The 15,810-nt window shown below is 38.8% G+C and overlaps 1 protein-coding gene across 1 annotated transcript in view; it reads left to right on the top strand.

Annotated features, from left to right (window-relative positions):
* Positions 1 to 13,128, top strand: part of PPP2R5E (protein phosphatase 2 regulatory subunit B'epsilon) — a 187,822-nt gene extending 174,694 nt beyond the window's left edge. Inside the window, exons 12-14 of the mRNA XM_003794438.3 lie at positions 224 to 351; positions 2,649 to 2,750; positions 8,475 to 13,128. Of these exons, the coding sequence (XP_003794486.1) occupies positions 224 to 351; positions 2,649 to 2,750; positions 8,475 to 8,574 (330 nt within the window). The 3' untranslated portion in view covers positions 8,575 to 13,128. The remainder of the gene's footprint in view (positions 1 to 223; positions 352 to 2,648; positions 2,751 to 8,474) is intronic.
* The last annotated feature ends 2,682 nt before the right edge of the window (positions 13,129 to 15,810 follow it).

Raw genomic sequence — 15,810 nt, 5'->3', positions numbered from 1 at the left:
GGAGAATATAAATTAACAGGCCAATTTCTTTTCCTTCCCCAAATTGATGAAACATGTTGGAACTTTCTGTGAGATTTTAAATGCATGAAAAAAGTATAATTATTATTTAATTACATTTGAGTAAATGATTTAACAACAGTCTTTTAAAATACTTCTGTTTGGAAGGTGATTTTATTTCCCTTTGTCTTTTTCTCTCTCTTAACTTCTTTTTCTTTTCCCAAAGGTGGCAGAAAGGGCACTCTATTATTGGAATAATGAATACATTATGAGTTTGATAGAAGAAAACTCGAATGTCATCCTTCCCATCATGTTTTCCAGTCTCTATAGGATTTCGAAAGAGCATTGGAATCCGTAGGTTTTCAGTTTCCTTCCCCTCCCTCCCTCCCTCGTTTTCTCTCTCCATTCCTTCCCCCCCCCCCCACACACACACACACTTCCTCTTTTTCTTAAAGAAATGTGGAGTGCTTGCTGCCAGGGACAGATTTGTGAAAAGATAAAATTCCTTTTAGAAATTCACTGACTGGTTGGAGAAAACCACAAATAAACATTTTAACAAAACTGTGTTGTTTTGTTAAAATATCTGTTTGCTTAAAAGGCTTGACCTGTCTGGGAAGGTAGCAATTTTGGAGGGGGGGGGGATGCTCTGGTGCTAAGAACAGAGCTTTATGGATTTGAGGGTGGGTGGCGTGCTCAAGCTAGATCTTAAGGGAATTTGGCAAATGGACAGGATGGGGAAACACTCATTCAGATAATGGGTCCCTCCATGACACAAAAAGGGCAGAGATGTAATAAGCACCTGTCAAGTTCTGAGACCCCGTGCATGTGTTTGGAAGGTTAAGGTATGAAGTCTTTGGGAGAGGGTGTTAGCAGATAAGCAGATGGTTCACTGAGCCTTCACCAGGTGAATGATAAGGAAATGCTCAAGGCTTGTGAGGAGGGAAGTGGCCCAGCTAGATTTGCATTTTAGCAAGATCCATTTCTTAACAACCAACTCAGTCATTATACATAGTACATATTCTCCAGGAAAAGTCAAATTTAAAATCTTAAAGGAAAAGTTTAATAATATTCAGTCCTATGAAAGTTAAAGTATTCTATATTTGAATGACTTTATGTGTTTCTCTGTAGGATGGAAGCAAATTTAATGTGGCATCAAAAAATTAGTAGGTGTAATTGAGTATATTCATAACAGGTTTGTTTTAAAATTATATAATTGTAAGATACCACATTTTCTCATGTTTCAGATTTGCCTGATTTTATTAATAGAACTTATAAAGATAAGGGGCTCATAAACGATGGAGTCCCACACAGTCTCTTAGGGCCTAGACGGTGGTTCTAGCAGGTGGCTGTAACTGCCCCCGTACAGTCTGTGGTACTTCTGCATAACCGCTCTTGTGAGGAAGGCCATTCTGGAAACTTCATAGTGGAGAACTTAAGTTTTCCTTTTATTGGACGCGGGAAGGGGCCTACGCAGCAAGCACGCTTTTCTTCTAAATGTTTCATAGCTTATTTAATCAGAGGCCAGTACCCTTTTCAGTGGTATTGGGAGCATGTTTGTTGCAAAACAGAAGCAATGAATATTTTTGCAGAGGGTGAAGCTGTAAGACTAGTCTGAAGCTGAGGAGATCATCATAACCAACATTGCCCAGAGCTTACTCTTCCTCTGGAAAAGTGAAAGCCACCATTTTGGCTGTTCAGCTGTATGGTGTTGCAGAGCTAATAGCCATCACCAGTTGCCACTTACCTCACCAGTGCACGTCCTAGGTCAGCAAGCAGCCAAGAGTGGGTGGGTGGACTAAAGCAAGTCACGTCCCAACAAATAGCTCATATCAAACTGCCCCTCTTATAAGGGCTTGGTGTCATCTCTTTGGATATGAGTGGTTTTCATAATATATATATATACACACATATATGTTGGGTTTTTTTTTTTTTTTTGGAGACAGTCTCACTTTGTCACCCATGGTAGAGTACTGTGGCATCACAGCTCACAGCAACCTCAAACTCTTGGACTTAAGCAGTTCTCTTGCCTCAGCCTCCCAGGTAGCTGGGACTACAGGCATCTGTCACAACACCCAGCTATTTTTGGTTGTAGTCATCATTGTTGTTTGGCAGGCCAGGGCTGGGCTCGAAGCCGCCAGCTCCAGTATATGTGGCTGGCACCCTAGCCACTGAGCTCAGGCTTCATATAATATTGGTATAAGTTTATAACATTTACGTATATTATTACTTTAAAATTCCATGTAAGATCTAAGGTTACTCCTACCATGGGCGCTTATTTTAGGGTAAAATAGTTTTATTTTTATATTTGCCTGTTTATTAAATAAAGTTATCAAGTGCCTACAGTCAAGTCTGTTCTAGGTACCAATAATTAGTAGAGGGAAAATTAGACTTTTTTTCTCAGTCTGCCACCCTCAGAAAGACACCTGGCCTTGAGCAGGAAAGAGTAAATCTTTTGCTGTGAAAATGAATATGGGTCATTTCCAGCTGCTCCAACTAAAAAGTGGTAGTTATGAGAAACTCGTTCAGACAGAAGTTGGGCTTTTGCTTTCTTGGTTCAGCATCCTACTCATTAAGACTGACCTGTCCCCTCTCTCCTATCCTTCCAGGGCTACTGGGTAAGACTGACCTGTCCCCTCTCTCCTGTCCTCCAGGGCTATCGTGGCGCTAGTGTACAATGTGCTCAAGGCCTTCATGGAGATGAACAGCACCATGTTCGACGAGCTGACGGCCACATACAAGTCAGATCGTCAGCGGTAACTTTTTAAAGCTTTTTTGTCAGCTGTACATAAAACTGTTGAATTCTTTCCTTGCTCTTTGCTGAAGTTGGCTTGTTGGACCTCGAATCATAAGTAGCCCAGTTCTGTTTACAGTCATGCATGGCTTAATGATGCAGACGCATTCTGAAAGACTTGTTTTAGCAATTTTGTCATTGCAGAACCTCACAGGGTGTCCTTACACAAACCTCCACGCACAGCCTGCTGCACATCTGGGCCGTGTGGGGTGACCTGTTGCTCCCAGGCTACAGACCTGTACAGCGAGTCACTGCACGCGGCACTGCAGGGAGCCGTAACAAATCCGTCAGGTGATAGGGATTTTTCAGCTCTGTCACAATCTTACAGGACCGCCAAGGTATATGTGGTCAGTTATTGACCGAAATCATTATGTGGCCCATGACTGAGTTGATATATTCATTTTTGCACACTCATTAGCGGTGTCTTTATTAGTGGCCATTGGGTAACAAAGCTTTGTGATAGGATCATTGTGATAAAGACACTTTCTTCCCTCCCTTTAATATGAGTTCAATGCTGCCTCTGGGGTAAGAGCTTGGCATGTAACTGTCCCAGGCCCGTGTGAGGGGACCAACCAGCAGGTAGTTTGCTTTCTGGATCAACTCCCATTTGGACCTTCCTTGAGCTAGAATCGGGCTGATCTTGCATTTCACTCTAGCAGAAGGAGGTCTAAGGTACCATTTGTCTAGGTCTTTGGCCCAGAGCTTACTAACACCCAGCACATTCATCACAACTTAAAGAACATACAGGTTAACAGTCTGGTATTATACAAATCTTGAAGTGTGTCAGAACACAAGAGAACAAAAATCTTGGACCTATTTATAGTAAATGCTTGTGTGGGCTCAGGAAAGCCTGTCTTGATTTCATTTACATGGTATTTCAGTTTGTTACGTCTCATCCAGTGTGTCCATTTTCTAAAAGAAGGACATGGAGAGATTCAGGAAAGTCTAGCAGGCTCTTAGTAGTTGAGCCTCTGGTTTTGCTTTGATCACCCAAAAGCAGATATCGGCTTTGAATATCATAAAACCATGGGCCTTGGAGGATTCCAGAGGTGTGTGCAGTGCTCATAGCCAGGACCGTGGGGCCTCCTGAGCAGAGCTAACTGTGGTTCCCTTGCTTCTTTGCTTTGCCTTATTTTTAATGTATCACTTGCGTTTTACTAGTAAAAAGCAATGGAGAGAAAGTATTGGTGGTAGAGGGAAAAGGACCATTGAAGTGATTTATTTGTTTAAGTTACCAGAGATGTGATTTGTGAAAAGCAGTTCCAGTAATCGTGGAATATAGCAGGTGTTCAGCCGTAGATAGAGAGGCTGAGATTTTTGCCCCAGAATATTGAGATAAGTATCAATTATGGAGCGTGACATGCTACACTTGAAATGTGAACAACTTTTAATTTACTATATTAGCAGTTGTTGCAAATCATTAAATTTATAATAACCCTTCTTACCCCAAGCTTAAATTAAAATCTTTAAAAAATATTATTTAAAAAGGGCCAAGAGCACATTTTAATACTGTGATGCACTAGGTATGTGTTAAGTGAGCATTGTGCATAAAATCCTCTCTTTTATTATTATTATTATTATTTTTTTTTTTTTTAGAGACAGAGTCTCACTTTATCGCCCTTGGTAAAGTGCCATGGTGTCACAGCTCACAGCAACCTCCAACTCCTGGGCTTAGGCGATTCTCTTGCCTCAGCCTCCTGAGTAGCTGGGACAGGCGCCCGCCACAACGCCCGGCTATTTTTTGTTGCAGTTTAGCCAGGGCCAGTTCAAACCCACCACCCTTGGTATATGGGGCTGTCACCCTACCCACTGAGCCACAGGTGCCACCCAAGATCCTCTCTTTTAGAGCAACTGAAAACTCATTGTTATCCTAGTTGAACAAGGATTAAATCTGTACGATCCCATCAAGAATTTTTTTTTATTGTTGGGGAATCATTGAAGGCCTATCAAGAATTTCTGTTTTTTAATTTCAGGTTAATTTGAGGGTACAAAGAATTAGGTTCCAGTGTCTGCATTTGTCAGGTGGCATCCCTGTTGTCGTGGTGTCCTGTCCCCAGGAGGTGGGCCAACCTCCTGCATTGTGCCCATCAAGAGTATTGAACACCTTATTTATAAAATACCCAAATCACTTGTTTTATATTCAGGCAACTTCACTAATAAAACTTTTTTGATAGAACCTAAAATACCAGGAAGAAACAAAACTGTGAAGGTGATGCTCATGTTCTGGCACATTAAAATGATTTATAATGAGTGGACTTTCCTAATGAGAGGAGGATTTTCTTTCTTCTTTTTTCTTTTTTTTTTTTTTTTGAGAAGAGTCTTACTTTGTCACTCTTGGTGGAGTGCCACAGCATCATAGCTGACAACAACCTCAAACTCTTAGGCTCAAGCGATCCTCTTGTCTCAGCCTCTAAAGTAGCTGAGACTACAAACGCCCACCACAGCACCCAGCTATTTTTTAAAGATGGGGTCTCGCTCTCGCTCAGGCTGTTCTCAAACTCCTGAGATCAGGCAGTCCACCTGCCTGGGCCTCCCAGAGTGCTAGGATTACAGGCATGAGCCACCACGCCCAGCCTCCAGACAAGAATTTTTTTAAAGCAAGGGTAATACTTTGTCAAAGGAGCAATAGAAGGTTATACTGACAGATGAAAACTGGTTTCTTTATAAATGTGGGAATAGGAAAAGAAAATGAAGAGGTTTATTTTGTATCGTCAGAAGAACTGAATGGAGGATTGCAAGTTTGGATGACAAGAAGTTCATGATTTCATTTCAGATCAAATTTTTAAGTATTGCAAATCTGAAAATGGTAGGTGGAATAAGTATTTAACACTGTAAGATACACATGCCAACATTGGTGCTATATAAAAATGCAGTTAGAAGAGAATTTGACAATATCCCCACTGTGACATTGTGATTGAGTTTTAAAATTCCCACCTCCATGGAGAAAGAAAAGTGAGAAAGAACGGGGCTGACAGTAACTAAACCGGCAATATTTACAGGTTCTGAAGATAAAGTTGTCATCACGAAAGCAGTGTGATAACTTAGCATAAAGCTCATCTGGAGAAAAAAGCCCCACAGGACAAATTGCATTGAATGGCATAAAACTCTAGACAACAGCGTGAATGAAACACTCAGCAACATGATGAGGAGCGTTTTAATGATGACAGCACTTAATTTGACTGGAAATTAAGGCATTGGGAACTTAAACTTGCTGAGCTGCTTTTTAGTTGAATAAAGTTCTAAGCCCTTCTCTCTCCAAATAAAAAGTTTATATGCACTAGCACTCAGCAGGATCTATAGAATTGATTTTTATATACTCAGATGAATGTTCTATGCTAACATTTGTTTAGACCTAACACTATCCCCAACTGTACCAAGAAACAAAAAGTGACAATTTAACAAACAGCTTGCATATGTTAAAAATTTGAAATTCACAAAGATTAGAGAAGTATCTAATCTTGCCCCTGTGCCTTGTAAATGCAATTTTTTGAGGTCAAAATTACCAAACAGGGTACTTGTATAAAAACTGTTATGCTTGCTGAAATTCATATTGTATAGATTATATTTGAGATAACTGAAACTAATTATCATAAACAAGCCCTGAATTACCACAATATTAATTCTGAAATAATATTAATTGACATACAGTTCATCATTCCATTAAAACTCTGGAATGTAGGCAGTGCCTGTGGCTTGGTGATAGGGCACTGGCCCTATATACCAAGAGTGGCAGATTTAAACCCGGCCCCGGCCAAACTGCAACAAAAAAATAGCCAGAAATAGCTGGGCGTTGTGGCTGGTGCCTATAGTCCCAGCTACTCAGGAGGCTGAGGCAAAGAATCACTTGAGTCTAGGAGTTGGAGATTGCTATGAGCTGTGATGCCACGGCACTCAACCGAGGGCAGCAAACTGAACTCTGTCTCTTAAAAAGCAAAACAAAACATTCTAGTAGAATGAGAATATAAATTTATTTTAAGTTTTTTAGAGATTTGGGGTGAGAATGAAGATTGATTTCTACTGCTCTAGATATTAATATACCTTTAAAAAACATTGATGACAACATACAAAAAAGATACTGGAATTATATCATTGACTTAAGTCATGTGGATTTTCCTAAGTAAAAATTGTTCTGTGGCTCAAGTTAAATCCTTACTAAGTGAGGCAGTGTGAGGACCATATCTCCCTGTTTGAGATAGCAGAGTCTCCATTTTCGGGACTTATTTGAATTCTTAGATTCAGAAATGTTACCTGCATCTGTTTTTTACTGTGATTCATTCCAATATGAGAATACCAGGGACAGTGCACTGAATTATTTTTATAAATGTGAACTCATTTAACTTATAAGAAAGTATTCCTGGGTTATGTATATTCTACTTGTTAAAACATCCTTTCTTTTTTAAAAATAAGCTAATTAAAAAATGTCCTTAGCAAAATAAATTTTGTTGACCCTATTTTAGATAATCAGATTTGGAGGAAAGTTTTTACAAACAGTAAAATACAAAGGTCTGGGAAAAACTAGTAAAATTGGTACTGAATGAAATTTGAAGGCTTGGTATGTTAAAAAATTAAAACATATGGCTCAGCGCCCATAGCACAGTGGTTAGGGTGCTGGCCACATGTACTGGGGATGGCAGGCTGGAACCTGGCCCAGGTCTGCTATACAGTGACAACTGCAACAAGAAGATAGTCGGGCATTGTGGTGGGCACTTAGCCCACCTACTCAGGAGGCTGAGGCAAGAAAATCGCTTAAGCCCAAGAGTTTGAGGTTGCTGTAAGCTGTGATGCCACAGCACTCTGTTCAGGGCGATAGCTTAAGACTCTGTCTGAAAAAAATATATATATATAAAACATAATGATAATAATATCAATAAAGTTCTGTCCAGACCATTGATTAGAACTGAAATCACAAGTTGTATGGGTTTTTGTTTTGTTTTGTTTTGCTGGTGGGTGGTGGTAGTGGTAGTTTTGAGACAAGATCTTGCTCTGTCCCAGGCTAGAGTACCATGGCATAGTCATAGCTCACTGCAACCTCAAACTCCTGGGCTCCTCATGGGCTGAAGTGATCCTCCTGCTTCAGCCTCACAGCATGCTAGGGTTTCAGGAGTGAGCCACTGAACCAGGCCTGAAATCTCAAGTTTTTACTTTCTTTTGAGCCCCTTAAAGAGTTTCAATTTACATGAGGTAGGAAAAATAGGTTGTATTTTCTGGACTTGCTACATTCTCTGTATCAATGTCACCTCCAGCTTTCTTTTTGAGAAACTATCGAGAGACAAAGAAAAATTAGATTCTAACTAGGCCCCATATAAAAATCTCTCATGTGCCTTTGGTTTGGGGATATCTGGTACATATAAATCCTCTCTTACTTTTTTTTCTCTGTAATTTTAAAGTTGTTTTTCTATAGCAAGCTACATGTAAATGGGTATTAATGTGAATCTTAAAATATTTTGGTCATCTCCTATTCTTCATTAATACTACTTTTGTGTTTCTATGAGTCAAAAAAACAAAAAACCCAAAAAAACAAAAGCCGGAGAGGAAAAGCAAAGAGAACCCACAAGCTTCATGTCAACATTTTTTTCACGACCCTCCCTTTTAAAACATACCTAGGGAGAACTAGATTAAGGGGCATGACTTGATAATATCTTTAAACCTTCTGCGTTGTTTACATTGTATTCTATTTCTTTCTCAGTGAGAAAAAGAAAGAAAAGGAGCGTGAAGAATTGTGGAAAAAATTGGAGGATCTGGAGTTAAAGAGAGGTCTTAGACGTGATGGGATAATTCCAACTTAACAGAAACAATGAGAACACCATTACTAACCTGTGGAGTCACACATTTATGTAGTAGAAGATGGAGCAACAGTTTTCTGTATTGTGCAACTTTACAGTAGATTTCACATTTGTTTCATTATTACAACAGCACTGTATATACCTGTCTCTAAGTAAAGGAAAAAAAATAAGGACTTGAATCCAAAGTTTGGACAGTAGATGGACTTCTCAGAACTTTGCAAACATAATCATTGTTCTAACCCTCTTTTAAACAAAGCGGTCTTGAAAGATCTGTTGATGAAATTGCTATGTTAAAATTCCATTATGGGGAGTTCCTTATTTATCACTAGCAGAGAGTCTGTTACAAGTTTCAAATGTGAACAATCTTAAATTTAGCTTGTCTTTCTGCTAAGCTGTTACATGTATTTATAGTAAAGGAAGAAAAAAAGACTGTCATTTCCTTATAAGTTTGTGTAACATCCTCCTCTGGATGACGTGGCTGTAATTGACATCTTCCCCCTTTGCACATCTTCCTGAGTTGAACGTCCATGGGAAACGGGGCCGTGAACTAGAAAGGTCCCTGGTAAAGGTTTTGTTTACTGGGGTGAACATCTTTCCCGTAACCAGGTAGTCCTGGTACTACTTTAGTTTTAAAATTAGGAGTAAAAACAGAAGGGGTGATAAACATAGTAGGGAAGGGGAATTTGGATTCATACGTCAGTTGACGGTGAGTCCAAATCAGAGTCTTGAATCCTTTGAAAACAGACACTGGACATCACAGGCTTCAGTACCCGACCAGTATTAGTTGCATACATCATTGGACACACACCAGAGATGTTTCAGAAATGTCAGAAAAACATCCTTTTGGATCATTTGAAATAAGAAAAACAAACACTAAATAATACAACCATGAAATTGATCACCAGGATTGTGAATCTAATTGGGAAGAGAAGAGCAAACAGCTTGGACTGTTTGGAGTTGTTGCCTTACTTTTTAATATGTATTTATAAAGTATTCCAGCAAAAGAGGATGTAGCCTCTGGGAAAAAACAAACCTGTTCAGTGTTTTTTGTAGATTCTCGTTCAATATCTCATCACAGCGCCAGCCCTGTTTTTAGCCAGAAAGGATTCAGGATAAACATTATTATGCATTCTAAAGTGGATGCGTATTCCTAACTACTGTATTTGTTACCAAAAGTGGTTCTACAAATGCTACTGAAAAAAATCTGGAAATTCCTAATGTCCTGAGTATTAATAATAAAGTTTAAAAATGCTTTTATATCAAAGGTGCATCGTGACCAAATTGTTTAAGAAAAAACAAAACAAAATCTACGGCTGTGTACATCTTATTGGCTCTCTGCTTTGTATTTAAAGAAGAATCTTACGTTAATTAGGTAAACTGCTATTCAGATTGTGTACAATATGTTCTTCCCTGACGGAGCTGCCTTGTTATGTATGAAACATATGTGTTTGGGGGTTTGCTTACTGTGGACGTGGCAGCAGTGAGTGGATGATCCTCCTCATGGTGTAGAGCCGAGTCCGTGTTCATGTATTGAATTATGATGGTAGCAGACAGGAACGTACGGACTATTGCTCTTCCTGGACAAACATGAATGTGGGCTTGTATGTTTTTCCTTCCATTTAAATATAAAGTAGAGTAAGCAGTTTTATTGTTTTCAAGAAAAAGGAAAAAAAAAGCCACTGACATTTCTCCCCCAAGAAGTGTTTCAGGATTATCAGGTCACAGTGTATATGGAAAAGTCAGCTAATTAGGATTTTGTCATCTTGGTCACCTTGTAGGGAAAAAAAAAACCAAAACAAAAGTTGGCATAGTTAATTCCTAAAAAGAAACAGCAGTAAAAAGATCATATGCAGCACCAAGCACAGCATGGTTCAGTGGAATTAATAGATTTTTTTTTTCAATGTAAAGTTGGCGGAGGCTGCAAAAACAAACAGCTGACTTTAAAAGTGTTGGAACAAAGATGGGAGTTCAACACTAATGGTCAAAAATAAATTTGTAAATTTGTAGCAGATATTCTCCTTTAGCCCTTTGGATTTTAGCTTTTTAGTTTTGACTCTGCAGTACATTTACTTTTGATAGCATCAACTTTCTGCCATGAATTCATCTTCTTAGATAGAAGACATTAAGATCACAGGTTTATGAATAATCTCTGCCTATTAGAAGGAAATGCAGTCATTTGAAAGGAGAAAGGCCAGGTTCCTTTTTTACACCTTACCCTGTCCTCAGAGTTAAGGTGAAACTACACAGATACCCTTAATGTAAATTTTGAATGTTGATCATTCCAAACCGAGGAGAATAAAGCAAATTTTAGACATATTGAGAAGCAATTACAGCTGTATGTCTGAAATTCCTGGGGCAACTTCTGAGAAGAAGCACTGTCTTTTCTTCTTTTTTTAACCGAGAGCGACAATGTGACATCTGTCCTGTGTGCAGTGGCGCAGAGTGACTGAGGTGATCTGACTGTTGCACTATGTGACGTATTTAAGGATGTACTCGCTGCATTTGCAGCCACCCTCTCTCTTTGTCCCTTTCCAGTTCTGCTGTTGCTGCAACTTGAGTTAATTGTGACAAAAGCATCTTTGTGTTATATTTTGTTTGCTTTCTAATTTCCAGAACTATATATAAATATATTTTTTAAATAGCAAATACTATAGTTAATGAGTGATGATCACTCCAACCTTATCCCTACCATATTGGTTTCAGGGATAGGATTAAGAGTGTTTTTGGAAAAAAAAAATATACACAACCCTGTGGTTTAGAATGATGCTGAGGCCTAAGTTTGTGGGCCTAGAACGACCATGTGAGTGAGCTGACCCATCTCGTACTTTGAATCAAGCATGCATTCCTCCTTCTCACTGTGCACCGTCCCTGGTTGGTTTCCTGCAGCGTTTAGTTTTTGTCCTTTAAAATTTTTATTGTATTTTGCTCTCCCTAACATTTGACTGTTTTTTATAAAAGAAAAGAAAAAATAAAAAAAGTAAGAAAGAAATAATACCCTTGATGCCGCTGGATACTCAACAAGCAGGGTTCGCTCCTTTGTCTTGGGCTTGTTGGCCTAAGTGAAAGAGTTTAATTTATTTTGTACCTCCTCCTATGCGTGGGGCAGTCCAGGGTGCAGAGCCAGGAATTGCTTGTAATTGCACCTGCTATACTTAACCATATAGCCCTAGGCTCAATCACACTATGGAAAGGAAAAAAAAAAGTATATTTAGAGCTTTAAAAGCTTTTTTATTTTTTTGTGGGGATGGGATGGGGTGGGGTGGGAAAGGGACGTATGGATGTAAGTGCTGAGTTTTTTTTTTGTTTGTTTTCTTTTTGTTTGTTTGTTTTCCTGTTTGTTTTTTCCCTTTAATTGGAGGCACTGACCTGCCCCAGAAAATGAAGAGATTCTCTCTTTTGATGCTATTACCAATGTTATCACTAAGTGACAGTCACCTATAGTAAAAAGGTGGCATCAGACATGATCACTGATGATGTTTTATTTGCACATCAATATTTTTATTTTTGTATTCTGGCTCAGCTGCTGCTCTGAGTGGAGTTAAGGAATGAGCCGCAAAGGATTTTTGTAGTAGGTATATTGGCAATGCATTTTATATTCGTCTAGACTTAATTTTGAAAATCTAAAAGAAGGATTGTGCATCTTGAGAGAAAGTTGAGCAGATTTTGACCTAGTGGAATGTTAACTTGTGCTGCTGCTTGTGCACTGTGGCAGCGGTAGCATCTCTCTAGGAAACACACGTCCCCTATTAGGGTGTCTGTGAACGTCGGTTTCCCTCCCTCCCTCCCTGAGTTCCTTTTCTTTCCTCTTTCTCCTTTCCTCTTTCTTTCTTCCCTGTCAGCCCTCCCTCTCTTCTTCTCTCCCTTCCTTTTTTACTTTCTTTCCTTTTTTTGAAATCACTCACTGTAAATAAGTTGTAATCCAAACCTCATGTATAATGGGGAGCTTTCAAATATAAATATTACCTTACCAAGACATTTTCTGGTGGTTGTCTGATTTTTGATTGAAGTATAATGAGAATGACATGTCCGTTGCTTTTGGTTTGAGGATTTCGCTTTGGCTTCATGAATCCTTTGGTATCTTAGTATTTCATTGTTTTAGCAGGAGAGGGCAGCAAAAGTTCATTTTCCTGTTAGTAATGTCGTGGTTCATGATTGGTTTTAAATTTAGCTGTGTGTGTGTGTGTTTTTTTAAACAGCATCTGTTTGTGACTAGAGGTAAAAATGAAACATTTTTGATATGAAAAGTTGCATATGGAAATTATAGACTGGTTCAACCACACAGTGAAGACTTCTGATCCACATCTAACTCAAAATGCCACAAAACAATCTCCAGTTCTGGCTAAAACATGCTCCTTTTCAAACACAACAGAATGCAAGCTGAGTCTTACACACTTGGAATTTGAAATGTTTTTCTTTGGAAATGATTTACTTTCTTCAGAGTGGTAAAAGAAACAAAAATGAAGGTGCTCCCAAAAAAGAAATGTAACCTCCCCTTTCACAGCTGTGTGAGAGGTTCTGTACTGCGGTGCGTCCTAATAAAGAAGCAGTGAAGCGTTTCCAGGCGCCTGGTGGTTTCTCTTTGTTTGTTTGTTTGTTTGTTTGTTTCTGACCTCCGTGGCCTTCTGAATCATACAAATACTAGATCTGGTTAACTTGGCTTTGAGTCAGGGGGGTAGGTCTGGGTCAGGCTTTCCTTTTGAGAAATCAGTTTATGATTAGGGCAGGTAGTATTTGGGAATGGTCCTGTCTCTATATAACAAACAGTACCAAAAGCTAGTAGCTTAAAGCAGTTAAATTTATTCTGATCACAGAACTGTAGTTTGGGGAGGTCTTAGCAAGAACATCTTGTCTCTGACAGAGGTGTTGACTGGGATGTCTCAAGTGGGGCGGGACAACTCACCTCCAGCGTGGCTCCCTCAGTGCCTGGCAAGTCCCTACATGGCATTCTTCCATACAGCTCTTTCTTCTTGGGATTCCTCACAGCATGACAGTGGGGTTCTTAAAGATAAGAGGAGTCTGCAGTTCTTTGACACCTGGACCCATCAACTCCCAGCCTCACTTTCATCATATTCTTTGATCAAGCAGTCACAGGGCTGCTCAGGTTCAAGTGGAGTGGACACAGACCTCTCAGTGAATCAGTTAGAGGAATTTCAAATAATTCGAAACCATCTTTAAACTACCTCAGGTTAGTTTCTTTGTAAAGCATTTGATTTAGGTACAATTTCTCTTAGCTAATTAATTCCATCATATTTGGAACCATGTAGAATTAACTAGTTAATGTTTCATATTTAGTTAATCTAGGTTTGGGAGAGAAAATCCTTGTAAATTCAGCAATTGTATGTTTCACAGTATGACCATTTGTGGACTCAGGAGATCAACCTCTTGGTAAGTTATATGACAAAAAACTAGCAACAAAAAATTGTAGGATCAAAGATTTAAGAGACAATTTCCATGGAATACCTGAGTCTTTGGATAATGTTGCTTCCTGCCCATAAGTAAATACTTATAAAAGTGGAGGCAAAGTATGTGTATAGTCCAATTTGTATTTCCCGGGTTTTTGTGTAAGTAATGTGTCCTGGAAGATTCTATTAGATTGTGTTTACATTAGGGTTTGTTGTTGTTGTTTTTAGCTGAAAGAAAAGTATGAGATTAAAATTTGACTTTTTATTATGATACATGTTCATTATAGTATAATACACATTCTGGGAAAGGCAGAATTGTTTTATTATTTCTTTTTGTGTGTATGACCTAGGAAACCTTTATCTTCTCTCCCACCTCTCCATCCAAGGCCAAAAAGAAATTCTGTTACGTTTTCCTCTAAGAGCTTTATAATTTTAGCTTATATGTTTAGGTCGATGAATCACCTTGGATTATTTTCTTGTGTGTAGGCTGAAGGATAAGATTCTAGATTTATCCATATGGATATCTAGTTATTGCAGCACCAATTATTGAAAAGTCTTCCTAAGAATTTGCTCTTGTGTCCTTGTCAAAAAACTATAAAAGTGTATATCTAAGACTGGGTTCTCTATTTTGCACCAATGGTTGGTTGGTTAATTTTTTTTTTTTTCCAGTTTTTGGCCAGGCTGGGTTTGAACCCGCCACCTCCAGTATATGGTGCCTGTGCCCTACTCCTTGAGACACAAGCGCTGCCCTGGTTGGTTAATTTGTATGCTAGAATCACATTGTCATGATTCCTGTAGATTTATCATGAACTTGAGTCAAGTTATCTTTCAATTTTGTGATTCTTTTTCAAGATTGTATTTGGTATGGTAGATCCTTTGCATTTCTTCCATAGAATTTAGAAGCAGTTTGTCTACCCAAAACAAAACCCCAGATCCCAGTGGGATTATGATTGGAGTTACATTGAAACTGCAATTTTGGAAAGAATCTACATCTTGTTAATACTGAATCTTATAATCGTCTATAGTTTGAATGTCTCCCCCAAAAAAGTATTCCCTAAAATGTGTTAGGAACTTAATCCACAATGCAACAATGTTGGGAGATGGGACCTCGTGAGAGTGATTAGACCATGCAGGCTCTGCCATCACAGCTAGGTTTGTGCTGTTATTGTAGGAGTGGGTCTGTTATTGGAGGAGTGAGTTCATTATTAAAGGACGGTTTCTTTGCCACCTCACCTTCTTCCCTTCCACATGGGCTGATGTAGCAGGAACACCCTTGCTGATACCAATACCTTGATATTGGCCTTCCCAGCTTCTAGAACAGTGAAAAATAAATTTCTTTGTAAGTTACCAGATTTGGTAAATTTACCAGATTTGGTAAATTTCTGGTCATTAGTTTTTCAAATATTTTCTCTGCCCCTTTCTCTCTATTTTCTTTTTTTTCTTTAATTATTTTTTATTAAATCATAACTTTGTACATTGTTGCATTTATGGGGTTCAGTTCACGGTACTGCTTTAGTATGCAATGTGAAATGCTTACATTGAACTAAGTAACACATGCATCACAATTTTACTTATTTCTAAATAGTTTTGAAATGTACCATTGCATCATGCACATTAGGTGAGGTCCCCCCAAATACTCTCCCTCCTCCCATGTCCCCCCTCGCTTCCCCTCTTTCTCCTCTTCTCTTCTACTTTCTGGATTATAGTTATGTTTTGCCATTCATATGAGTGTGTAGGTGATTATATATTGATTTCATAGTAGTATTGAGTACATTGGATACTTTTTTCCCCATTCTTGAAAGATACTTTACTAAGAAGAATATGTTCCAGCTCCATC

Source organism: Otolemur garnettii, unplaced genomic scaffold (assembly GCF_000181295.1).
Source record: "Otolemur garnettii isolate 467f Iridium unplaced genomic scaffold, OtoGar3 scaffold00081, whole genome shotgun sequence".
NCBI lineage: Eukaryota > Metazoa > Chordata > Mammalia > Primates > Galagidae > Otolemur > Otolemur garnettii.
This window is presented reverse-complemented; position numbering and strand designations above follow the sequence as displayed.